We start from the raw sequence: 25,340 nt of genomic DNA, 5'->3' as shown, positions 1-25,340 counted from the left end.
AAATATGAAGTAAAAACGTTTTTTAAACCATATATTTTTACATATATTAAATGCTTCAGGTTGAAAAACAAAGAACAAAAGTAGCAGATACAAAACCGTTAGACTATATCTTTACAAATGCTGGTAGGACTATTTCAGATGAAGAAATTTCATCCCGAGCTTACAGGTTTGACTATCCAATTCGTTGGCTTCAAAGTCCTTCAGATGCAAAGGCAATAGGATTTAGAAGAGTTTTGTTTTCAAATAGAACTAACGCGTTTATGTTCGCAGTATATTTTCATGGGCAGTATAAAGGTTCTGATGGTCTAATAGACAAATTTGATGAAATGAGGATCTTTACAATTCGTTCAGACGAAAGTCTTGAGAAAACTCTAAATGACTTTCAAACTCAAATGAACAAATACTATTGGGAATTTCAAGAAAAATACGCCTCTTTACTAAATGGAACATACTATCTGAAACTAGAATATGACAAGATGAACTCCACCGTTTCATTTCAAAAGATTGAAATTAACCCTCCAAGAGATACAGAGTTTTTATTTTGGAAAGTAGACAAACGTTCTTGGGCACAATTTCTTCGGTTACTAAACCAGAACGAACCATTACCACCAGATGGTCCATTTCAATTTATACATCCACCAGCAGATTTGACAGTTTATAGAAATGTGTTTGACCCTCAAAATGTTATGTGTCATGCAAGTTTCAGTTCAAGCAACAATAGTTTTCTATGTATTGGTAAGGACGTTTATGACATTGCTTCTAAATTCTACGAACCACCTAGTAACAGTTTCTCTGACTTTCAAGTTTGGTTCACAACAAATGGTGTGCAGCATATTATACCATTGTACTATGACTTTTATCTCGAATTGTCTTTCATATATAACTACGGAAAAGTGCTGAAAAAGTATTGAAAAATATATTTTAGGTGAAGAGGTTAGATCTAACCTGTTTTCTAACCTGTTTTCTACCCTCTTGAATTTTCATGAATTTCCTTAAGATAGAAAAAAAGTGAGTTAAAATGAGATGTTTACTGAAGGGGTCCCTCGGTCCCTCGGTCAACTAACATCTTTTTGAAAATGGTGACAACATGACATTTTGACAACAGTCGGGAAAATGTCAAGACTTCTTCATCGTAACGAGTGTAAATGAACCAAAAATATATTTTAGGTGAAGAGGTGAGATCTCACCTGTTTTCTCACCTCTTTTCTCACCCGTTGAATTTTGTATAAAAACCAACCGCTGGTTTTCTTCCGGTTGCTATATTCTTCACAAAATGCTTGTTTTGAGGTCGAGCCACTTTTGGCTCCACCTAATTTTTCACCCGTTGAATTTTCATGACTTCTTCGTACATGTTTTGTCAAAACTTCTTCGTAATGAGCGTAAATCAGACAAAAATATAATTTAGGGTAGAAGGTTAGATCTAACCTGTTTTCTAACCTGTTTTCTACCCTCTTGAAATTTCATGAAATTTACACCAAAAATATAATTTAGGGTAGAAGGTTAGATCTAACACGTTTTTCTAACACGTTTTCTAACATGGTCTAAAACTCATGAAATTTACACCAAAAATAAAGTTTATGTTAGAATGTTAGATCTAACCTCATTTCTAACCTCATTTCTAACCTCGTAGAAAACTCATGAAATTTACACCAAAAATATAATTTAGGGTAGAAGGTTAGATCTAACCTGTTTTCTAACCTGTTTTCTAACATCGTAGAAAACTCTTGAAATTTCATGAATTTCCTTAAGATAGAAAAAGTATTGAAAAATAAAGTTTATGTTAGCATGTTAGATCTAACACGTTTTCTAACATTTTTTCTAACATCGTAGAAAACTCTTGAAATTTCATGAATGGCTCGATGTTGTCCATTGTACTGTTTCAGAACAATATTTGTACTGTTTCAGAACAATATTTGTACTGTTTCAGAACAATACTTGTACTGTTTCAGAACAATATTTGTTCTGATTCAGAACAAATTTCCCGTCAAAGCTCTCAATTTGTGAGAAAAATTGTTCTGATTCAGAACAATATTTGTACTGTTTCAGAACAATTTTTGTACTGTTTCAGAACAATATTTGTACTGTTTCAGAACAATATTTGTACTGTTTCAGAACAATATTTGTACTGTTTCAGAACAATATTTGTACTGTTTCAGAACAATATTTGTACTGTTTCAGAACAATATTTGTACTGTTTCAGAACAATATTTGTACTGTTTCAGAACAATATTTGTACTGTTTCAGAACAATATTTGTACTGTTTCAGAACAATGTCCGACGTACCACCAAAAAATATATTTTATGTTAGCATGTTAGATCTAACACGTTTTCTAACCTCTTTTCTAACATCGTAGAAAACTCTCGAAATTCATGAGTTTTGACACTTTCACAAAAAACATAAAAAATAAAGTTAGTTTTTTTAAAAAAATATTTTTTATTTTTATTGTAAGAACATGTTAGCAACAACTTCACCAAACTCGTTAGTCATGAACCCAACATCAATGTTAGTAGAAATGAAAAGCTTCATTCCTTCTTCATATACTTTCGAAACAGAAATCCAGAAGATAAAGCAGGAACTTCTCCAAGGAGATTTAGATTGCACTGCAAAAGATGAAACAAATGAACAATATCTTTATGAAATGGAGGACCTCATCGACCATTTGCCCAAATTGCCTGAAATCCAACAACAAAAACTAACTATTCCAGAATTCGATGAAATAGAAGTCAAAGCAACCGACTCGGTAGAAATAAAGAAGTTCATACGAAAGGTAAACTATGAGTTTCTTGGATTTCATTGCAACCATAAGGTTATGGACAAAGATTGCAACATGGTATATAAGAACATCTCTGACATATATAAATCTGAAGAATTTAAGACCTACGACAACTTTGTTTCGTTAGTTGCTGAATGTGTATGGCAGATAAGAGATAAAGATAGAAGAGGTAAAATATGGAATGAACAAATAAGACCTGCATGTTTTGAGTTAAAGAAAACCATTGACGCTATAGTTGTACTTGCAGGACAAATTTCAATGTACAATGCTAAAATGAACCCACAATGTTCTAAATGTAAAGCAGCAATGAGGAGATATAACTACTCCGTCAAAGAGATAGAACGTATGCGAAACGACTATGCTGACTTAAAGAAAGAAGCAGAAAAGCCAGCAGAAGATAAAATGGACATGTTAGAATTTCTGAACAAAAACTATCCAACTGCTGACGATTTCCTTCTATCTGACGTCAAGAAGAAATATAAAGAGACTTTCGGCATAGTTAAAACATTCGATATCCTCAGCGAAGAAATAGAAGCCACAAAATTGTTTAGAGTCTCACGAATTCATAACGTTTACCATGTAAAACGCTTATAAAATAACTGGGGTAGAAAAGAGGTTAGAAAAGAGGTTAGATCTAACCTTCTACCCTAAAATATATTTTTATTGAATTCTGTATGAAATTTCATGAGTTTTGTGTGTTTTAGACCATGTTAGAAAAGAGGTTAGAAAAGAGGTTAGAAAAGAGGTTAGATCTAACCTTCTAACATAAAATATATTTTTATTGAATTCTGTATGAAATTTCATGAGTTTTGTGTGTTTTAGACCATGTTAGAAAAGAGGTTAGAAATGAGGTGAGAAAACAGGTGAGATCTCACCTCTTCACCTAAAATATATTTTTGGGTCATTTACGCTCATTACGAAGAAGTCTTGACAAAACATATACGAAGAAGTCTTGACAAAACATGTACGAAGAAGTTTTGACAAAACATGTACGAAGAAGTCATGAAAATTCACGAGGGTAGAAAAGAGGTTAGAAATGAGGTTAGATCTAACATTCTAACATAAAATATATTTTTGGTTCATTTACGCTCATTTCGATGAAGTCTTGACAAAACATTTACACTCATGTTTGACAAAACATTTACACTCATTTCGATGAAATCATGACAAAACATATACGAAGAAGTTTATTTCCTGTGTTGTTGTCAAAATGTCATGTTGTCACCATTTTCAAAAAGATGTTAGTTGACCGAGGGACCGAGTGACCTGGTGACACCTAAAAACCATCTACCCTAAAATATATTTTTGCCGAAAAAATGACCAAATTTCACTATATAACTGTTATTTTTTTACCAAGTGAACTTTGACACTTCGTAAAAAAATCCCTGAAATCATATCTTTTATACATGAAAATCGTAAAAAATTGCGAGTAGTAAAAAAAACCTGGTCGCCTAAAACTCATGAAAATCGTGAAAAAATGACCAAATTTCATTATATAACTGTTATTTTTTTACCAAGTGAACTTTAACACTTCGTAAAAAAATCCCTGAAATCATATCTTTTATACATGAAAATCGTAAAAAATTGCGATTTAGACTTTTTTTGGTCTTGCATAAAACTCATGAAAATCGTGAAAAAATGACCAAATTTCATGAATTTCCTTAAGATACAAAATAGAAAAAATAAAGTTAGTTTTTTAAAAAATATTTTTTTTATTTTGTATGTAAGAAACAGAAAATGACAAACATTGAGTTTGAAACAGTTAAAAAGATAGACAATGACACCAAAATGGTTAGAATTGGTGATTTAAACGTAAGATACTCAAAGAAATACAAGAAATATTCTTTGTCAGACATTATATCTCCATCTGGAAAGAAAACATGGCATTGGGTTGGAATTGCTTCAACTCAGAAAATTTTGACAAGAAATCCTGAGCTTTTGATATCGGTAAGATTCTATGGAACTACAGCATATCTTATAGACAAAAGTCTTATACCAATAGTTTTGTTATGGTTAGACCCAGTTGTTGGATATAACTTCATAACATATGGTTCATTCGATACGGAACGTTGCAGTGAGGGCTTACTTTACATCGTTCAGAAACCGAAGGACTTCAATACAAAGAGATATAAGATAGGAAGAACATATAATATAACTCTAAGATATGACAGTATAGTCAATAGAGTCAAGGTTGTGTTTGTTAACGATATGAGAGCTGCAGAAACAGAACTACTTGAAAAGTTTGAGAAAATGTATGGTGCTCCCATAAAAGGTAAAGAAACGTTTGAAGTAGATGAGATAGATAGTGCTATAAAATTATTTGACGAAGTTGCTGAAAAATACATGTAAAGCGTTTATTTTTACGCTTGACTTCAGATGGCTCAGGTAGCTCTATAAGGTAAATTGTCTTGTCAAATCCTTCTGGCATTCCGAGTCCTTCCATCCGACATTCCGAGTCCTTCCATCCAACATTCCAAGTTCTTCCTTCCAACATTCCAAGTCCTTCCTTCCAACATTCCAAGTCCTTCCATCCGACATTCCAAGTTCTTCCCGACAACTGGAAAAAAATTTCCCGACAACTGGAAAAAAATTTCCTGACAACTGGAAAAAATTTTCCTGTTGTTCGTCCGTAAACCATTCAAATTTTCGAAAATTGAGAACTTTTTGGTCGAACGACAGAAAAAGTTTTTCCTTCCGACAGAAAAAGTTCTTCCATCCGACAGAAAAAGTTCTTCCATCCGACAGGACACAAACGAATGTCCGACGTTCCTCTTCCTGAATGTCTTCCAAAGCCAGAAGAACCGACAGCCCCAGCACCACAACAGACTAAGACTAAACACTTACATTTTTCAAGCTTGACTTTTTACAATTTGAACTTTGTTTGCGTAGATATGAATTCTGAAAGAAGTATGAGGGTCTTGTATGACTTTGTACTTCTCCCATAGTTCATGTCTGTCAAACTTACCTGCCATGGACTCTTTCATAAGTTCCATGAAATCGTCTTCGGACAATCCGGGGAAAAGTACAATGTCAGTAAGTATTCTCTTTACATCCTTACTTAAACTCTTGGCTGTCTGTACACAAATGACAACTGAGATGTTAAAGTGTCTGAGCTTCTTAAGAATTCGACACATGTCTTGTTCTCTGTTCTTTAACAAAGGATGAGAAGGCAAAGTCATCTAAGATAAGAAGACATCTGTGAGGGTATGTCTTCCAATCGTAAGATTGCAATTTCTTCGAAATGTATTCTATCTCTTTCTGTTTGTTTCTGAAGTGTTTCTTCTCTAATATCTCTGCATTCCTCATTTGGGTCTTTAAACTTCGAATTTATATACTCATTTATAGCATTGTACTTCAAAACTCTTCTTTGGTACTTCTTTATCCAATCTAACAACTCAGAGTCTTTTATACATACTAACTTAGACTTCTTTATAATATCTTTGAACGAATTGACGGTTTTGGTCAAATTGACCAGAAGTACTACAAATGACAACTAACTCATAGAATGGGTTCTTCTCATCTAGTTCTTGTTGTTGTGCAGCCATTTTAAGATAAGTGAAAGTCTTACCCGACCCAGGTGGTGCAATTAGACGCTGTTATACCATTCTGAGCAAATAAGAACTTGTCATGTATGGGTTTTATCTGAGCATTTTCCAACTTCCTCTTGTTCTTATTTAAAACATTCTCAAATTTTTTGTCAATGTCAGCAAACTTTTTTTCTAACATATTTTTAGAAAAAATTAAAATTTTTATCTTTTAGAAATGTCTAGCGATTTCGCCATCTATATTCGAGACAAGCTTTTCGACAGCAAAACATCTGTCGACCATAAAATCTTACATAGTGTAAACAAGAAAGGTGAATTTGTTCTAAAGTTCTGTTTCTGGGAATATGACAAGAACCATAAAACATTAAGCAGAGAAGTCTTAAAATTTGTCAATGACAGACTTGTTGACAGAGATGACACCTCTTGGAGAGATGAAGTCCAACAAAACTTCTTAGAATGCAAAGAAGACACATGCACTGTTCTTGAAGATGAAATAGAAAACAGAATAGAAGAGCTATTAAAGGACAAAGAACTTTTACAAAATATGGTTCTGAGAAGTTTTGACATAACTCCACCAGAGAAGAAGAAGAAAGAAAAAAGAAGAGAAAAAAGGAGAAGAGAAGAAAGAACCTGAACCAGTTCCAGAGAAAAAGAAATTTGACATGTAAAAATAAAATTTATTTTTTAGAACATTTCTGGTCAATGTGCAATGTTCTCTTCCTCTTTAGGAGCAAACACTGGCTTAGACTCTAAAATCTTTTTACCTAATTTACCTTGACTTCTACAACTTTAGACTCATAATATTCATAGTCGTCTGCTTTCTTTGGTTCATAAGGTATAACAAGTTTGTATGCTTTACCTTCTTCGAGTTTTGAGAACCTTCTGTCAAAACTTTCTTTGACTGTTAACAAACCTTCTATGTCTAAGTCTTCAAATTTCGCACCATTTTTTAGTCACAATAGCAAACTTAACTGGTTCGATGTCCAAACTTTGCTGAATGAAGACTTTTCAAAATGGTAGAAGTAAACATTCAAATATGTGAATGGGTCTAGTTCTTCTTTAAGTCCTGACATGTACTTGTTTACTGAGATGAATTTTGCCATCTTTTCTATCGGATAAAAAATATTTTTTTTTAAAATTTACTCAGAAAAAATTTTCTTTGTATATACACCATTCTGAACATCTAAAAGACTTTTGACATTTGCCAAGAATGTTCGTTTAGACGCCTGTCATATAACCATACTCTTGACAATATTGTTTATACGAATCGTACAATGACCTTTCATCTAAACACTCAAAGTCAGTTTCATCTATGAACAGTTCATATACACTCTTGTTTGCTTCTAACAATGTTTGTCTCTCTTCGGTATGTGGAATTTGTCTTGGATTGAAACTTTGAAATATCTAATGTCATAAAATATGAGAACAAGTGGTTGTAAAAGTCAGATGTCAAAGTTTCTGCTAAGTCGTCAAAATATTCTGTATCTTGCATATGAGAATCTGACGTTCTGACAACTACATATCTTCTGTCAGAACTTTCTAACTTCATCGGAACAGCATTGTTTGAAACATAATGAAATTTACAACATTTTCACAAACTCTTTGGTCTTTATATTTTCTTTCAACAACTCCAACTTTGTCTGTTATAAGACTCTTCAAAGCATCTGAGTTCAAAACTTTTGTTGTATCTATACTTTGAAGTTCGTTACATACTATAAGTTTCATATTCTCTATTGAAGAGTTAAATTTACGCAGATGTTTTTCTAAGTTTGTCATATTCGGATTCGAATAACCTTCTAACAGTTTGCACAAAATATCTGTAAAGAAAGTGTTCTTACCTGTTCCTTGTTTTCCAATTATAATGAGAGCAGTTTCATTTTTAGCACTTGGATGTTGTAAGATGTTTGCAAACCAACATAAGATATACTCATAAACCTTTTCGTTTCCATTGCATATAATTTCTTTGACATGGTCTAACCAAGCTTCTATATATTTTCTTTCATTCACTACTTGTTCATATTTATATCCAGTGAAGATAGAATAGAAGTTTGGAGAAGGTGTATAGAACTTTATACTCGAACTGAAAAATCTTCTAACTTTGACAATAAGATATCCCAAGCATCTAACATCTTCATGCCAACTTGTACGACTTTTATTTTCTTAAGTTTCTGTTTACATTCTTGTTCTGAAACTATTGTCGCTCTTGGTTTGTTAAAGACTACATCCCATTCTTTCATAACATAACATTCTGGGGCAGAGTCGACATAAATGACTAAACGTTTCAAATTCTCGACTGCTTTGTTATAGTCTCGAAATGGACACATATTTCTGAATGCTTGGAAGTCATAAAATCTGAAACATCTATTCTGTACATTTTTATAAAAATAAAAAAAAATATTTTTTTTATTCTTGAGCTATTTGTTGCATTTGTTGTTCTTGAGCTATTTTGTTGTTCTTGAGCTATTTGTTGTTCTTGAGCTATTTGTTGTTGAAGTTGTTCTTGTAATACAATACTTTCACCAGTTGCATCTTCCAATTCGAAACTTTCTGCCGTCATTGACAAATACATAGGACATAAAAGTTTTACAGGAACAAAGTTTGCGTCAACTAAGGTTAAGTTTATGTTTGCTAAAGTGTTTTGAGTTTACTAAAGCTGAAAACTCTGCATTCGAATGAACAATAGGCAAACCAGCAGAGAAAGTGTTGTTTATACGCATAAGTATCTTTTGGTCATAGTAGTTTCTGTCGACATTCGAATAACACTTTGAACCTAAGTTTGAAACAATATATAAAATAGGTGTACTTAAAGTCAATGGAATAGACATTCCTTGTATGACACCTTTTCCTGTTATAGGAAACTGTTGGTAGTAAAAACCAGATATAAGTTTTGTATTATAGCTCATATTGTTTATAGTAAACTCAGTCGGACATCCAAACATAATGAAACCTGCTCTAGTTGCAGCACATGTTACACTCGTCCTTAAAGTATTAAATAAGTCAACAAAACCTGTTGGTATATCTGAGTAAGTATCTTCAAAGGAGTATTTTTTACCATTCACAACAATAAAATCTTCTGGTGTCAAAAGAGCAAAACAAGCTTTAGTCGTCATTGTGTTTAAAGTTAGTTTACAATATCGTCCTTGAGGACTTTGTAAGTTTGTTGTTATAGAATTATATGACTCAGGGTTTTTAGTCGTAATAGTATAAACCATTGTGTCTTCTGCCATTTTACTTAGCAAATAAATTTTAATGAAATGTTGTGGTCGTCAAATATTTTTATAACGTCTGGGAAACTATATTTTAAGTTCAACGTTTCACCTCCTTTCATAACGTATATCTTGTCAATGACATTATATGAAACACCACAGCAACTAATGTCGGGTTCTATTTCTTTGATGTTTATATCGTCTGCCTCTGTCAAAAGTTTCAATAGTTCTTTCAAAACTTCATGAGGTGCAATGACATATGAGTTCACTTTTACAGGGTTGTGTTCGACCAAGTTTAACATTATACCTAAAGCTTGACAAATCTTCTCCTGAGTTTGAAGTTTGTCTTTCAGTTGTTGGTAGTCGTTTCGAATATCTGCAAAGAACTTAAGTCTCTGCTAACTTCAGGATATGTTGGTTGTTCTTTTACAGGAACTATTGTTATACCATCTTGGTCTTCGTATGGTTTCCCCACTTCAACATCTCTTTCTTTGACATTGACAACAACACTTTGACTGTTTGTTTGAGTTGGTGAATTTAACTTCACATCTGCCACCGCCATTAAACCTTTTGAAACACTCACGCTTCTATTTTTCGGAAATGACATTTTACTTAGAATAAAAAGATGGACGTATTTGAGTATCTCTTCGAATTGAAGCAGAACAAAGTTTACACACACAAACAATACAAATACATTGACAGAATAGTTCTTTATACAAACAATGGTAAATGTTATAGAATAGCAGTCTTTGCTGAACCAAAATATTTTCATAAAGCAAAGAAAGTTGGTATAACTGAAATGGTGAAAGTTCTTGAAGCAGACAAAAATATAACTTCAAAACTTACAGATATTTCTAAAGGAAAGTTTATAATACAATTTTATGTCAAAACTGGCGTACTGTCAATATTTGACGGAGAGAAGTCAGTTCAAGAACAACTTACTGACCTGCTGCCAAAATCTGCTCGATGGAAGCTGTCGTTATGCCAATCTGAGGAGCCCCAGCAGGTTTCATCGAACGAATCTTCAAAAGAGCATCTTCCGTGAAAAGTGCTATTGGTTTTGTAAACTTCTTTGCTTTCAATTCATCTGGACCGTCTCTGTCACCAGTATATTGTATTTGAACTGTACCAACAGTTGAAATACCACCCATAAAGTCTTCTGAGTCAGCAAATGGAATGCCAAGCCAAAAGTTTGAACGGTCTCCATTTGTATATTGAGTTTTTTGACCTCCTGTATGAGTCCATACTTTCACATATGGCATAATAGAACTTTGCATTTCAGGGTTAATGGTTGTTGTGAAGTTGTTGTTAAAGTTCATAGCATCTAATGTCAAGTTGTATGACCTCATATCCTCAACTGTAGAATATTCTTCTCTTGGATAATATTTGCCATCTATGTTTATATGATATTTAATACCAGGGTTGTAGAAACAAGAATAGTCATTTATAGTTCGTCTGAACAGTACAAACATAGTATCTGCATGTTTCATTGCAGTTGTTAAAGCAATATCTGTTCTTGCACCTGGGTCAGCACTTTGGTTTCCAACTTCACCTGCAAAGTCTTTGACAGATATTTGGTGTATAGGGAACATAAGTGGAACTGCAATATATTTGGCAGCTAAAGCATTTGAAATATCTGGGTCCAACATATAGACTGCAAGTCTGCTTTCTATTCTCTTGCATTCAAACTTTTCGCATGTGAACTTAACTGGGTCCCAAGCATCTCCAGCAGCATTGAAATAATAGTTTACTTCAGTGTTGAGGTTTGAGAAACCAAAGTCTAAGTCAACTTTGTCTTTGCAAAAGTCGGCGAATGGCGTTTTATTTGTTCCCTCTACGTCTGTAAGAGTGAATGGGTCTTGTGTTGGTGCAATGACTAAGTTATTTTTGCTTGGAGTAAGTTCGATAGAAATTTTTCCTGCCCAGTTTGGCAAGTATCTTAAAAACCTGAAGATGAGGAAAGATGACAAAGGAACTCTAAGTTTCAGTTTTACTTTGGTTACTGCTGCTGCAGTTTGTCCAGAAAGGTCAACATAAACTCCTGGAACGTTAGGGTCAAGTCTTCTTATTTTCTCAATGGTGGCATACTGGTCTGTTTGTTCTCTAGCTTGTGGTTGTACTGAGTTTCTCAAAGCGAACCATTCATAGTTTGCCCATGTTACTGTTTGAACTAAGTCAGAGTTAGAATATATCTTATATCCCATGAAAACTTCTGGAGCATATTGGTATCCGACATAGAAAATTCCATTGCAACCTTTCTTGTCAGACAACTTGGCAGAAGGTTTTATTTCAATGTCTTGTTCCACGTATAAGAATGAGTTGTCAATAGAAATTATATGAAACCTGTCGCAAGCAATATCTACTGTTGTTGAAGAACCTTCTCCAAACTCACCTACATTTCCATAAGAAACAGCAGTTGTATATTCGTAAGTTCCAGGAACTATTTCTGACCTTCTAATGGCATTGTCGCATTCGTTATACCATTCGGAAACATTTCCATTCATGGCATCCAAAACTGTTGGCGTTATATTCTGAGCGGCGTACATTTCATATGGGTAAAAATATAGAATAGTTGGATTTATTTGTCATAATAGAACCCACGTGGACCAAGCTTTACTTTCTTCCTGGCTGAGTTTTTAACTCTTCTTTTTCCTTCATTGCCACTACTTTCACTAGATGAAGTTACTTCTTCACTACTTTCACTTTGTTCTACTCTTCTCTTCTTCTTTGGTAACTTGCCCTCTGCTTTAAGTTGGTTGCATCTTTGCATGCATGTTCATCTAGTATGTTGCAAATTTCACGTGTCCTTTTTGCCTTTAGGCTCTGGTCGCCCATCTCAGGTAACCAATATCCTAGAAAGATTTCGTCATAGTTTGTATTTGAGTCTTCGCGTATTGTTTGCATGACTCTTTCCTGAGTTTCCGGTTCAAGCTCTTCAAATATAGCTTGTCCATATGGAATAAGCTTGTTTCCAAATATATGTTCTTGTAGCCATTCTGGTTTTCTTTCCATGTTACCAACAATATCTTTTGTGAATGGGAAAGCTTTTACCCAACGTTTCAGTCTTGCGTCATTTATTTCTGTAGTTGGTTTTATTTTGTCAAGGAACATGTTTTTCAATACTAACATTTCATTTGGTACTGTCCATTTGAGTTTTCTTAAATATTCATCCCTTCTCATTTCATCGTCTGCAAAGTAAGTTTTTATGACATTTTGTAAACTTTCGTTTGCAAGGTCATGTACAATAGGTTCTCTTCCTTCTCTCTCCCTAACTCTCTTTCTAAACTCTTCACCAAATATACCATCTCTATGGTTCTGTGTAGTTCTTTTGAGATAAATGTTTTAGAACGTCAGGTGTTATATTTCATCAGCCATGTTATTTCATACTGGTTCAAAATATCTGCATCTTTCATATCTTTCAATGGCATTAAAGCCGCGTGAAATACCAGCTAAATCTGGTTCACATTCACTTCCATTGCGTCTACACATCTTGGAATTGTGGTTGTAAGTTTATGAACCACCTATCCGGGTTAGCTTTATGACCCCATCTCATTGTAGTTCCATAGTCTGCAGAAACAAAAGTAGGTTTGTTTCCATATTGGCTAGGTTCTGAATGAACTTTAAACAATGTTTCATTTCTATATGTTTTGTTGAAATTTAACCTTTTATTTTCACCGAGTTCATCCAAAGATTGAACGTTATATGCTCGTAAGTAAAAAGGGTTGTTGTATTTGTGTACACTTCTTTCAGTACTTCCATTCTATGCTGAATATTTTCATCTGATGTTGGAGTCTTTTGTATGTCGGCAAACATTTTTCGATATTTTTCTACTCCGTCAGCCGAATTTTTCTTAAACTCTTGGAAAGATTCCATATTCACCTCATACTCTTGTTGAGGGTCAAGATTTTCGGCTGTTCCAAATCTTCATCTGGTTCTGTGAAGTTAGTTTCCAAAGGAGGGACTTGTTTGTTTCCTTCAGGCTCTTCTAGCTGTTGTTGCTGAACTATTTCTTCCATGTCTGGTTGTATCTGAACTTCTTCCTGTGGAGTTTCTTGTACCTCATCTGCTGGCATTTCATATATTCCGAGACCGTTTTTAACAAGTTCCCTCTCTAAGTCATCCGCATACATAACCCTTTCTTCTTTCGTTCCGTCTTTATTTTTTACGCGTTTCATGAAGAGAGTTGAATTGTCATTTAGCTCTGACACCAAATATCTCGGAGTAAATTTGTTCATGTCATTTGGATGATATGCTATTAAATCATATCCCTTAGCGAGTTTGTATTTTCCAGGTTTGAAATTATATCCCATTTGATGCTGAACCATAAAGCTAAATAGGTTCGAGTCAGTATTTCCTTCCTTGAACTTTCTAATAGCTTCTTTATATCTGTCACTAAAGTCAAGAGTATCTGGGTAACCATAGTCTTCTTTAAGCATTTTTAAGAAATCTTGGTTTCCTTGTTCTCTACTTCTTTTATGTCCTTGCTCTGTTTGTGGAGGTGGTTGTGGTGCAGTGTTTTGAACTGTTGGTTGTGGTGCAGTGTTTTGAACTGTTGGTTTTGGTGCAGGGTTTTGAACTGTTGGTTGTTGTGTTGGTTTTGGTGCAGGGTTTTGAACTGTTGGTTGTTGTGTTGGTTTTGGTGCAGGGTTTTGAACTGTTGGTTGTTGTGTTGGTTTTGGTGCAGGGTTTTGAACTGTTGGTTGTGGTTGTTGTTGTGCAGGGTTTTGAACTGTTGGTTGTTGTGTTGGTTTTGGTGCAGGGTTTTGAACTGTTGGTTGTGGTTGTTGTTGTGCAGGGTTTTGAACTGTTGGTTGTTGTGTTGGTTTTGGTGCAGGGTTTTGAACTGTTGGTTGTTGTGTTGGTTTTGGTGCATGCCTGTGTCTGTGTCCATGTGACGATGTAAATGTTCTAGGTAGTCCTGGTGCAGGTGCTTCTCTTGGAGGGTTTGGTGGTATATAAGTTCCACTAGCTAGTATATAAGTTCCACCAGCTGGTATATAAGTTCCACCAGCTGGCACATATGTTCCATCTGCAGCATAGTGTCCTACCTGACTTTTCGTTTTTAAGAAAGCATTTACTAGGTCTGTTTTGGTCTGTTGTAACTCTTTTTCTTGACTTTCCACAACAGTTGCTTTAACGGCGTCATAGGCACTTTGAACTGCCTGTCTCGTTGCTGCATCTGTTATTTTCGTCAGATTTTGTGCTACTTCTCTTAACTCTTTGTCGAAACCTTCAGACTTCAGTTTCTTTCCAGATGAGAAGTCGTTCACTAGTTTCACCTTACTATGAAGAGCTTCGAAGGCGTTCTTAAAGTCAGCATTCATTAAAGCTTCATTTGAACTGTCTTCATCCGCTTGTATTTTTGTCCTTATTGACCCTATAAGCTGGGCTGCTTTAGCGTTGGCTTGGGCATCTAACCAGTCATTGTTAGCTTTTATATATTCTGCGCTTTTCATTGCCTTTTGCATGGCTGCGTCGTTATTTTTACTTTCTTGTGCTAAGTTTTCATACTGTACGGTTTGGTTTTGCAACTGTAAAAGTTTTTCTGCCTTTACATTTGCTTCAACTTCTTTTTTATACTCATCGCTATCCATATATGTCTTCAGGGCTTTTTGTTTTATCTCTTCATCTTTCAGTACTTTATATTGAGTAGTATGGTTTTTCAAATTTACAACATCTTGTTCCATTTTTGCTACTTCTGCTGCTTTTTCTGACACTTTTTTCGCATATTCCTCTGTACTTAGTTCTTTCAGTTGTTCTTCTTTCTTCTTTTTCTCTACGTTTAACTCATTGAGTTTCTTTGTGTGTCTGTCATATTCTAGTTTCTTTTCGTTTTCACTTATTTGCTTCTGTATGTCTATGTTTGACTTTTTGACATCTGATATTTGATTTTTGAGTGAACTCAAATTCATTTGACTTTGAGGTTATAGACTGTTCCGTCTGCAGCTCCACCATAGCCTGCCATTTTCGCTAAAAGTGCCGCTCTTAAACCTCCACTCTGTGCACCAAAAACTCGGTTTAAAAGCATAGGATTGCTTGACATTTGTTGCAACATAGTGGGGTCATTCAGCATTTGTTGTTGCAACTGTTGTTGTGGTGTCAGTTTTACTATTGGATGTTTCAATGCTCTCTTCCTCTTACGTATATTCTTACGTAGCTTACGTGGCATTTTAAGTGAAGTTAAAAAGCGGTTTTTGACAGATGTTTATATGACACTTTCTCCGGTTTATAGGACCTCTCTCATATTCTATCTTGTCATATCTAAACTCATAGTCATGTATGTCCTAACCATCTCATAACGGTTTCCAAACCACTTTTATCGGATGTAAAGTAAAAGCATGGACAGTTATGTAAAACGTCTAAAGTTTCTAAAGAGTCTCTCAAAGTCCAGTCTACTTAGGTCAGGTTAGTGGGGCCTCCAGGCACTTCGTGCCCTCTAGCCCTGAAGATGTTTAGTATAACTTTGTCCGGACAAGTAAGGGTCTATCGTCGCTACAGGAAAAGTTACAGGCGTTCCAAGGAAGTATACTTTGAGAAGCCTTCTTCTGGGTCGAAAACATTATATAATGTTTCGCTTTTCACAAATTATATATGTTTTCATGTTTTGTCACTTTTCTGTCACTTTTCAGGAAAAAACATTTTTATTATATATAAATGAATTTTACAAAACCACCGTTACAAATCTACAAATGTTAGACCATTCGGTAGTTTCTTAAGTTCTCTCAATAGAATATCTTTACATCTACTCTTATTTCCAAAGAAGGGTAACGGTGGTTTTGTAAAATTCATTTATATATAATAAAAATGTTTTTTCCTGAAAAGTGACAGAAAAGTGACAAAACATGAAAACATATATAATTTGTGAAAAGCGAAACATTATATAATGTTTTCGACCCAGAAGAAGGCTTCTCAAAGTATACTTCCTTGGAACGCCTGTAACTTTTCCTGTAGCGACGATAGACCCTTACTTGTCCGGACAAAGTTATACTAAACATCTTCAGGGCTAGAGGGCACGAAGTGCCTGGAGGCCCCACTAACCTGACCTGTATATATATTTAAAATACACTAAATTTAATTGTTAATTGACGTTTTTGGGAATGAATTTTATCAAAACATGCCTGAATCCGAAAATTTGAAAAAACGAATTACACAATCATATATGTAGAATTCAAAATACAAACTTAAAGATTGTATACGTTTAAAAGTATTCAGATTGTGTTTGATTTCCACTCATTCTGTTTCTTTTGAACTCTAACACTAACATTTCATGATGATTACATGATCCATTTATACATGGTTGAATTGTTCCAGATTCTACCAGAAAATCAATCCAAATTTCTCAATGCATTCATGTTGATTGGACAAAATTTAAAATTTATCAGCCTGTTTCCAGAAAAACTCATATATTCCCTAATGAAATGTAATTTTTGCTACATTTATTTCAATCAAATTTCAAAAAATTGACTGCAGAGCTTGAAAAGGTGATGAATCATGTTGTTATTAGATGTACATATTAGATTTACTATTTCCAAAAAAATGCTCAAATTTGAATAGTTTTTAGAAAATTTGGAATTACACTCCTTACATTATATATAATTAAATGTTTAAATTTTATTTATTTTTTCCTTTTAATTTTATAACGTGCTCTATCAAAACTAACCTCTCAATTGAAGGCCACAAAATCTAAGTAGTGAGGGTACACAAATTTTGTATGGAGTACGGTTCAATTTTTGAGAGCCTCACTACTTAGATTTTGTGACTACCTTATATCAGTAATTGAAAAAGAGCCGCCTGTATTCTCATTACAAATTGATGATAAAGCTTCATCACCACCAGATGAGATGTCATTCGATTCCGGCAAACCCAAATTTTAGCTAAAAGTGACAGGGAAAAAAACGTTTAGTATTAAAAAAAAGACCGATGAGAGCTTCGTTCGAAATATAGAGGGAACTGAGAATGCGCAACCATTCTCAGGGAATATTGGATGCTATTCCCGTTCCCTCTGTATGGAAAATTGAGGTTTTCAAAGGGAGTGAAAATAATATCAAATTTATACTAATTTACTTCAAAATACAAAAGTATTTGACAGCTAAAATTAGTTACTTTAGCAAGCCTATCAATACCCTTTTACGATTATTGTTACTTTTTCGAAATAAAAGTAAAAACAAATTTATACTAATTTACTTCAAAATACAAAAGTATTTGACAGCTAAAATTAGTTACTTTAGCAAGCCTATCAATACCCTTTTACGATTATTGCTACTTTTTCGAAATAAAAGTAAAAACAAATTTATACTAATTTACTTCAAAATACAAAAGTATTTGACAGCTAAAATTAGTTACTTTAGCAAGCCTATCAATACCCTTTTACGATTATTGCTACTTTTTCGAAATAAAATAAATTTATTATCAAAAACCTTTTTTTCTTAGTAAAAATAAACGAAATTTTTTACCTTATGAACTTTTGATGGAAATATGCAAATTTAAAATAATAAAGAAAGCCGCGAGCAAAGCGATCGGCTTAGTTCGAAGATTTTGATTCAAATCTTTGCTGATCTGTAATTCGCGGAAGCCGCGAGCGAATCGAGCGGCTTAGGTCTAAGATTTTGATTCAAATCTTTGCTTATATTCCTTAAATTCTTTATGAAACTCGCAACAGTTCCATAAAAAATTTTAAATTCTAAACTGTCGAAATTACCGATCGGTAATCACACCCTTCACAGGCGTGTCACTTTTTACAGGTGTGTCACTTTTAGCTAAAATTACCCCTACTCATTCGATTCCCTTGATAATTTCCAACTTGAAATTATTCCAATATCGAACGACAATCCTGTAATAGATTATGATTTCCCTTGATATTTGTGTTAGAGCTGTATAAAAATATATGTGTGCAATTTTTTTGTTAAATTTAGATATTTTTTCAGATCTTATTATTCATTATTGATATTATAGGAAAGTTCTATGAAAATATTTGGAATGGTTTCATTTTGTATATCAAATAACATTTGTTCAGATAATTTTTTTTAATTATACTATAATCAGTTTCAAATATTTGGTCAAATAGCTTAAATTGTTTTTTATTCAGCGCAAAAGATGTTTTAGCCCTCAATAAAAATTGTAATAACTATTCGAAAAGTTTTTTATGAACCCTGCTATTGAATATGGATGAATTAATTCAAATCATGCATTTAAAGCTATATTGAACTTATAATACAACAAAGCACGTAAAGATTAAAATTTATATCTAAATCATCCAAATTAATAAAATTAAAACATACAAATTATTTATTCGTGATAGAATATAGTCATGTACAAGTAGCAAAATTAATCATTGAAATGTGTTGTACGATGAAGTAATTGTTCTTCAAAATCTGTGGATTCTGAGTAATGAGCATCTGGATCATTTAATGGTGGTCTAAAAATTGGTGACTGTTTTCCAAAAAGGACGTAAATTGGAGAAATTGAAATTTTAATGATAAAATTCACTATATTTTCTCCTCTAAATATCCACATTGGGTAGTTCTTAAGTTGATCTGGCTCTAAGATTCGTCGACATAATTCATAAGTAAAAGAATTGCAATTATGAAGTAAAACTGAGTAACTTCCATTTTTCCACTCAGGAAGTACTGACATATCTGCTATTATATCTTCAACTTGTTGCGTAGTCTTTTTAATTTTCCCAAATTGAATGATTTTGTAATAGTTTACGTTTTCAAACCCAGCGGTATTTGAATCTTCTGATGAGATATGGTATGATGAAATACCTGTTTCGTTAAAAGCTCCTCCAACTCCATAGCAAATTTCGGTGTTGCCGTTCAAAACAATGCTTGTATGGAAAGCCCCAATGTTAAAATATCTCAGTTTTTCATTTAACGGCATTAGATCATATATTTTTACACCAATTCTAGCCATTGATTATGAATTTTGTGAAAAAAAATTAAAAAAAAAAAGCTTTTCTCATTTCTTGAGCATCAATTCTCTTTCATTCCCTAAAAAATTCGTTATTTATAACTTGACTCTAAATAGAGCATTTTAACTCAAGGAGTTGGCTTCAATTACAAGCAAAATTCAATTAAATTAAACAAAGAAAAAAAAAATAATTTAGAAAAAATAGTAGTTAGATTTATTGTTTTGTATCTTCAACAAATTTCTCACCAACAAATTCATCCATACCGGAGCCTCTTCTGATCGCCTTCATATACATATGTCCAGACATTGTGAGGAGCCTGTGTATTCTTCGTACTTCACAGTTTACGAAAGCCGTCTTTGCTGCTGTTTTGTCCTCTTTCTCCTCTGGCTCGAGAGCTTTTTCGAAGATTTCCTTACCAGCTTCTGCTATAATTGGGAGTTCGTAGACAAACGATGAGTTGAAGAAGTACTCGACTTGGCCGACGTAAGGTGAAATATTCCTCTCTTCGCCATCGCAAACATCAGGCCAAATTCCAATTGTGAATCTAGGTGAATATCCGCGCTCTCTGTTATCTCTGATAACGCGCCTCATCATACAGATGTCTCTGCTTGGGACTGGGTGCTCATCATCGTAGCAGATTGGGGTCATCGGCGAAACGTAAACTCTTATGGGAACGAGTGGCTGTATGAGGTCGAATAATTGTGGATTGATGCCGTGAATACCTTCAATGATGATGATTCCATTTGATTTGAGTTCTAATGTTTCTGTTTCGCTGTCTTTTCCATATCCAGTGATGAAATCAAAGCGTCTGACGGGTATCTTCTCGCCACTGATCAGTTTCTTGATCCTTTCTGCAAGAAGTGAAACTCCTAATATCCTCGAAATCAATGGTTCCGTCTGGAAGGTGATACATTTCTGGACGGTGATGGTAGTAGTCATCGATAGCAATGATAATGTAGTCATATCCTTTCTTTATGAGCCTCTCTTTTAGCGGAATTGATAAAGTTGTCTTTCCTGATGAGGATGGACCGGCAATTCCAATAACACGTTTGTTGGGAAACTGAGAAAGTATGTATGCTTCGATCTTGTCGAGCTGTTCTGCTGAAAGTTTGTCGGTAATTTCTTGAATTTGTGCAAATGGAGTTGTTCTGCAATATTGAGAAATTTGAGCAACAGATTCAACATTAAAATTCTTCCATTGACTGTTGGAGTGGACTAAAAGCTGTTGCTGAAGATCAGCAAGGCGATTTTTTGCAAATTGGGTTGGATCACGAGCTGTGGGAAGCTGGAGAAGGAGTCTCTTGTCGAACGAGTATATCTTGTATTGACCGAGCTCTCTGAAACTGAGAACCATCGGTTCATATACGATATCAATCATTTCGCCGTATTTAGCACAGAGAATTTTCTCTTCATCGATCTTAGATGTATAGTATGCCTTTTCATCTCTTCCTTGTTCATCAAAAATATTGCATAACTGTATGGCATCTATCTGAATAAGCTCAAGTTTGTTGTCAGATGCAATCAATTCGTCAATCTTGGCTTTGATCTGATCTGCAATAGCTTGATCAAGATCACTCCCATCTTTAGCAATGATGTATGAAGAATCTGCAATAAAATGGAGGATTTTTGCCATACTTTCCTGTGATTTGATGGTATAGTCTGCAAAACAGGAAGTTAAAAGTGGCTCGCTTTGCATTAAAAGTTGAGATTGGATTGAGGGCATAAAGTTTTTCATTGCAGCATTTAGTGTATGCTTCGGCAACACTCATCGAAAATTCTGTTCTCTCAAAAATTGAAAGAAATAGATAATTTTGAGAAATTTTGAATATCTGATTGGCCGAATCCGCAATTAATTTTTCATACAATAAATTATTTATCCATTGATTTTTCTTGTTAGTTTTTTACATGAGTTTTTTTAAATAAATTTTATCCAAAAAATATCATATTTTCCTCAAAAATGTATTCCACATAGGTAATATTGTTTGAATCATCAATTCGAATTCAAAATCTAACATTTTTTCTTAATTTCAAAATCAAAAATCATCATTTCTGGCCATTTCAAATAGTATGTCCTCCAAATAATTATGGATACGGTAAGTAACTTTCAAAATAGAAAACATTTTCTTGAAAAACTAAACATTTTGAATGAAGGATTCTTGATGTCTGAAAGGCATAGCGACAATTTTTGTAGTTTAGGAATATGTCATATGAAATTATATATCAGCTTGCTGAAATATTTGCAAAATTATTTCAAAGATTTGAAACAATTAAAAATATTTCAGCTTGCCCCTAATAATAGCTGTTTAGCATTTACAAAGCATCCATAGCGTTATTCATCAAGATCTATGAATCATCAATACTATTTGTGATTTGTTATTGAGGTAATAGGCCTAAAAAAAGTACTGAAACCTAGCCAAAAATTTTCCCAGAATATGTTTGTTTGATCGCAGATGTTCAAATTAACCCAATTTTTTCGATTGAGTTCAAGCAATATCACAGATTTTATTTCTTTTAATAATTTGTCCGTGCCTTATTCAAAAATTTATAAGATTTCAATAGTTTACGCGGAATATATTATAAAAAATCAGAATTAACGGCGACAGTAAAAATAAATGAGCGATTCTCCTCAGCCTTTTACCACGAGGCAAATGTACATTCTCGGAAATGGTAACGAAGAGAGATGCTCATATGACTTTTCACTTCTTGCATTTGAAGATTATACGAAATTCTTTTATGCTCTTCCAAATATTCTGTACAAGAGAGTAAAATCAGTTTGCTTTAATAACACTTTCTACTCTGACTACAGTAGAGATGGTAGGCATAGCAGAAAACGTGAATTATTGATTTTTGATTCAATATTTTATCAAAAACCTAGATATATAAAATATCTCATCAAAATACTAACTCGTGTCCTTCCACAAACCAAAACTCTGGAAGAAATTGAATTTGCCGATATTAAAATAAATCCAGATTTACTGAATAAATTATTTGAAGCAATTGGCAAGTCTCCAAATATAAAATCAATAAAATTTTCAGAAGTACCAATTGGAGATGACCTATTTAAGAAACTCCTAAAGCATCTTTCTCCATATCAAATCGAATCATTAAATATGTTCAACACATCATTGACTCCGAAGAGCCTTCATCTTGTAAATAAATTCATTGAACAAGCAGACGAAGACAAAACTCTTACAAAAACTCTTAAAACTATTGATATCAATCAAGATGATTTCCCAGCAAAGAGGTTAAAGCAAATTAAGTCAAGAAAGATCGATGATGACGAGAAGGATGACTGGGATTCAGAACCACAATGGGCAACAATGCAAAATCCTGTTACTGAAGGAATGACTCTTCCTTCATTAGAAACAACAAAAGATAAATCATCGACTCATACTAGAGAAGAAGTTTCTGGTGAAGAGGAGGAAGAAAATACCAATTCCAATGAAGAAATTAAAAGAACAAACGTTTCTTCCAAATCTGACTCAGAGAATATCAAAAACTCTGATGAAGAACCTGTCTATCACACAGTTTCTACTGATAAAACGCCAACTACTCCTGAAGAAAAGCCAGAAAAAGATTCGGATTCGCATTCACATACAAAAAGCGTCGAATCGCATAATTCACTCGATAATTCACCATCTAAGAATGAAGAACCGCCTAGTAAAGATGAAAGCACTAAAACTCCCACAAAAGATTTCGAATCTCACACTTCGACTTCGACAAACGATCCAGAACGAAACTTGATCATTCACAAGCTCATGGAAGAGACATTTATTGAAGCAAATAGAGCTGTAGAGGATGCTTCTTTACTTGGAAATAAATCAATTACTGCAGAAGGAAACCCAGAGCCTATTTCTATTGAGGAGAGGGCCATCGATCCGATACCAATTGAAAGTAACTCATCAGATATCGATGAAAAGGACCTTTTTGTTGATTCTGAACCACATGACGCCCAAAATTTGAAAGTAACAGACTCAGAGACTAAGGATGAAGAGGAGGAGTATAAAGACTATACAGAGATCATCGACCAATATGAAGATGTTTACACTTTAGTTTCTGAGAAATCTAGTGAAAAGAATTGATTTTTTCCATCGATTTTATTTTAATATTTTTGTTTATTTTAAGCTATGTAAATTATGTCTTTATTATACAGAGTAAAATTCCCTTTGTTTTTGATTGCATTTCAAAAATAATAGTTTCATGATTCACCTTTCTTGAAATATAAAAAAATCTCCGAAATGTTATTGTTTATGTAGAATTGAAAAGATCATAAAATACAAACAAGGTTTATTCTATATCGAAAATAAAATAAATTATCAAATGCAGATAATACTTTGAAATCTGCATTATGAAACTTAGTTAAAAAAGTAAAATTTGGAAGATAAGCAGATATTAATTAAAAATACAAGTCTATCAGGATCAGAAAAACGAAATTAAGCTTCAAAGATGCTCAATTAAAGAAATTAATTATGTCAAAATGTAAGAACGAAACGTATGAATTATAATGATAATAATTCGTACAATGCAATGAGTAAATGATGAATTCTTAAAATGCTATAATAAGATACAACAAGCGGAAGGTCGTTGAACTTGGAGTTGAGATTGTTGTTTTTCAATATTATTTGCGGGCTTTTGAGTTTCTTTTGAAACTGGACTATTTTTCTCTTCAACATATACGTTATTTTGTAATACTGAAGAATTTGGTATTTCTGAAGATTCTTGCTCTTCTTCATTACCTTGATCTTCTTGATCTTCACTATGCTGTTCAATAATCAGCACTTCCGGAATAGGATCTGTAATTTGATCATCTGTAATGCATGAAAATTCGGTTCAATTCATTTTTGACACTTTACATATATCATATTGCAAAAAAGTTTTTAAAATATGATGTATGAATAAGAGTATGATTGAAAAAAAAAAAAAAAAAAGGGAATGGGGCTTCCGGGCACTTCGTGCCCTCTAGCCCCCCACTACTTTTCTGTCACTTTTCAGGAAAAAACATTTTTATTATATATATAAAATGAATTTTACAAAACCACCGTTACCCTTCTTTGGAAATAAGAGTAGATGTAAAGATATTCTATTGAGAGAACTTAAGAAACTACCGAATGGTCTAACATTTGTAGACTTGTTCGGTGGAAGTTTCTATATATCTCATTTGTGCCATACAATATTTCCTGACTCAAAGATTATATGCAATGACTTCGACAACTATATGAACCGTCTCAAACATATACCAGACACAAACAAAATATTGAAAGAGTTAAAAGAAAAGATACCTATAGGTAAGATGGAACGTATACCATTAGATAAGAAAAATACTGTCAGAGAGGTTTTGAAAAAGGCAGAGTATATTGACTGGGATAGTATATCTGCTAGACTATTATATAGTGGTGCTATAAGAGTTCATGACATTGAAACACTTATGTCAAAAGTTTTATATCTTAACTATACAAATGTTTTCAAAGAGAACATAGAAAAATATATTGAGGGTATAGAGTTTGTGAGATGTCATTGGACAGAGTTGTATGAAAAATATAAAGACAAGGAAAATGTTTTCTTTATAGTGGACCCGCCGTTCTATAACACATGGGATTTTCAATACCAAGTAGACTGGACTTTGAGAGACTCTTTAGAAACTTTAGACGTTATACATAACCATCCATGCTTTTACTTTACATCCGATAAAAGTGGTTTGGAAAGTGTCATGAGATGGTTAGAGGACATACATGACTATGAGTTTAGATACGATAAGATAGAATATGAGAGAGGTCCTATAAACTGGAGAAAGTGTCATAACAAAGAAATTTTACTAGTAAGTAAATGTGGTTTGAAATAGGACTACTTGTTTTAGGTTTTTTCCATTGTGTCATTTACTTATTTGACGTGGCAGAAAGATATAGAG

General features: G+C 33.5%; 9 protein-coding genes and 5 pseudogenes across 14 annotated transcripts, besides 2 other annotated features; 6 read left to right on the top strand and 8 right to left on the bottom strand.

The window, feature by feature from the left end:
- Positions 1 to 13,135: part of a mobile genetic element that runs on past the window's edge.
- Positions 126 to 911, top strand: TVAGG3_0759260 (uncharacterized protein; the record flags this gene model as incomplete). Its single annotated transcript, XM_051245537.1, has 1 exon — positions 126 to 911. A coding segment is annotated over one exon (786 nt), but the record flags the coding sequence as incomplete, so codon positions are not given.
- Positions 2,454 to 3,368, top strand: TVAGG3_0759250 (organellar and viral DNA polymerase type B; the record flags this gene model as incomplete). The annotated part of the gene is made up of 1 exon (XM_001302293.1): positions 2,454 to 3,368. The coding sequence occupies one exon, from the start codon at positions 2,454 to 2,456 to the stop codon at positions 3,366 to 3,368; it is 915 nt and encodes a 304-aa protein (XP_001302294.1).
- On the top strand, positions 4,512 to 5,123 carry TVAGG3_0759240 (organellar and viral DNA polymerase type B; the record flags this gene model as incomplete). Its single annotated transcript, XM_001302294.1, has 1 exon — positions 4,512 to 5,123. One exon carries the CDS (start codon positions 4,512 to 4,514, stop codon positions 5,121 to 5,123), a length of 612 nt encoding a protein of 203 aa, XP_001302295.1.
- Positions 5,624 to 6,500, bottom strand: TVAGG3_0759230 (annotated as a pseudogene). The gene has a single exon. A coding segment is annotated over exon 1 (877 nt).
- On the top strand, positions 6,537 to 6,987 carry TVAGG3_0759220 (annotated as a pseudogene). The gene has a single exon. A coding segment is annotated over exon 1 (451 nt).
- On the bottom strand, positions 9,552 to 10,087 carry TVAGG3_0759210 (annotated as a pseudogene). The gene has a single exon. A coding segment is annotated over exon 1 (536 nt).
- Positions 10,775 to 12,071, bottom strand: TVAGG3_0759200 (protein of unknown function, DUF4106 family; the record flags this gene model as incomplete). The annotated part of the gene is made up of 1 exon (XM_051245536.1): positions 10,775 to 12,071. A coding segment is annotated over one exon (1,297 nt), but the record flags the coding sequence as incomplete, so codon positions are not given.
- TVAGG3_0759190 lies at positions 12,104 to 12,429 on the bottom strand (annotated as a pseudogene). The gene has a single exon. A coding segment is annotated over exon 1 (326 nt).
- Positions 13,136 to 13,528: 393 nt separating the features above from the next.
- TVAGG3_0759170 lies at positions 13,529 to 15,694 on the bottom strand (annotated as a pseudogene). Its single transcript has one exon. A coding segment is annotated over exon 1 (2,166 nt).
- Positions 15,695 to 17,381: 1,687 nt separating this feature from the next.
- Positions 17,382 to 18,299: a mobile genetic element.
- A 361-nt stretch (positions 18,300 to 18,660) lies between these two features.
- On the bottom strand, positions 18,661 to 19,462 carry TVAGG3_0759150 (desumoylating isopeptidase family; the record flags this gene model as incomplete). Its single annotated transcript, XM_001302297.1, has 1 exon — positions 18,850 to 19,437. One exon carries the CDS (start codon positions 19,435 to 19,437, stop codon positions 18,850 to 18,852), a length of 588 nt encoding a protein of 195 aa, XP_001302298.1.
- A 186-nt stretch (positions 19,463 to 19,648) lies between these two features.
- TVAGG3_0759140 (phosphoribulokinase uridine kinase family) lies at positions 19,649 to 20,083 on the bottom strand (the record flags this gene model as incomplete). The annotated part of the gene is made up of 1 exon (XM_001302298.1): positions 19,649 to 20,083. The coding sequence occupies one exon, from the start codon at positions 20,081 to 20,083 to the stop codon at positions 19,649 to 19,651; it is 435 nt and encodes a 144-aa protein (XP_001302299.1).
- Positions 20,084 to 20,234: 151 nt separating this feature from the next.
- Positions 20,235 to 21,131, bottom strand: TVAGG3_0759130 (phosphoribulokinase uridine kinase family; the record flags this gene model as incomplete). The annotated part of the gene is made up of 1 exon (XM_001302299.1): positions 20,235 to 21,131. One exon carries the CDS (start codon positions 21,129 to 21,131, stop codon positions 20,235 to 20,237), a length of 897 nt encoding a protein of 298 aa, XP_001302300.1.
- Positions 21,132 to 21,827: 696 nt separating this feature from the next.
- TVAGG3_0759120 (ribonuclease inhibitor domain-containing protein) lies at positions 21,828 to 23,599 on the top strand (the record flags this gene model as incomplete). Its single annotated transcript, XM_001302300.1, has 1 exon — positions 22,048 to 23,517. One exon carries the CDS (start codon positions 22,048 to 22,050, stop codon positions 23,515 to 23,517), a length of 1,470 nt encoding a protein of 489 aa, XP_001302301.1.
- An 856-nt stretch (positions 23,600 to 24,455) lies between these two features.
- TVAGG3_0759110 (phage tail repeat-like family) lies at positions 24,456 to 25,274 on the top strand (the record flags this gene model as incomplete). Its single annotated transcript, XM_051245535.1, has 1 exon — positions 24,456 to 25,274. One exon carries the CDS (start codon positions 24,456 to 24,458, stop codon positions 25,272 to 25,274), a length of 819 nt encoding a protein of 272 aa, XP_051092122.1.
- Between the last annotated feature and the right edge of the window lie 66 nt (positions 25,275 to 25,340).

This window comes from Trichomonas vaginalis, chromosome III (genome assembly GCF_026262505.1).
Source record: "Trichomonas vaginalis G3 chromosome III, whole genome shotgun sequence".
Taxonomy (NCBI): Eukaryota; Parabasalia; order Trichomonadida; family Trichomonadidae; genus Trichomonas; species Trichomonas vaginalis.
This window is presented reverse-complemented; position numbering and strand designations above follow the sequence as displayed.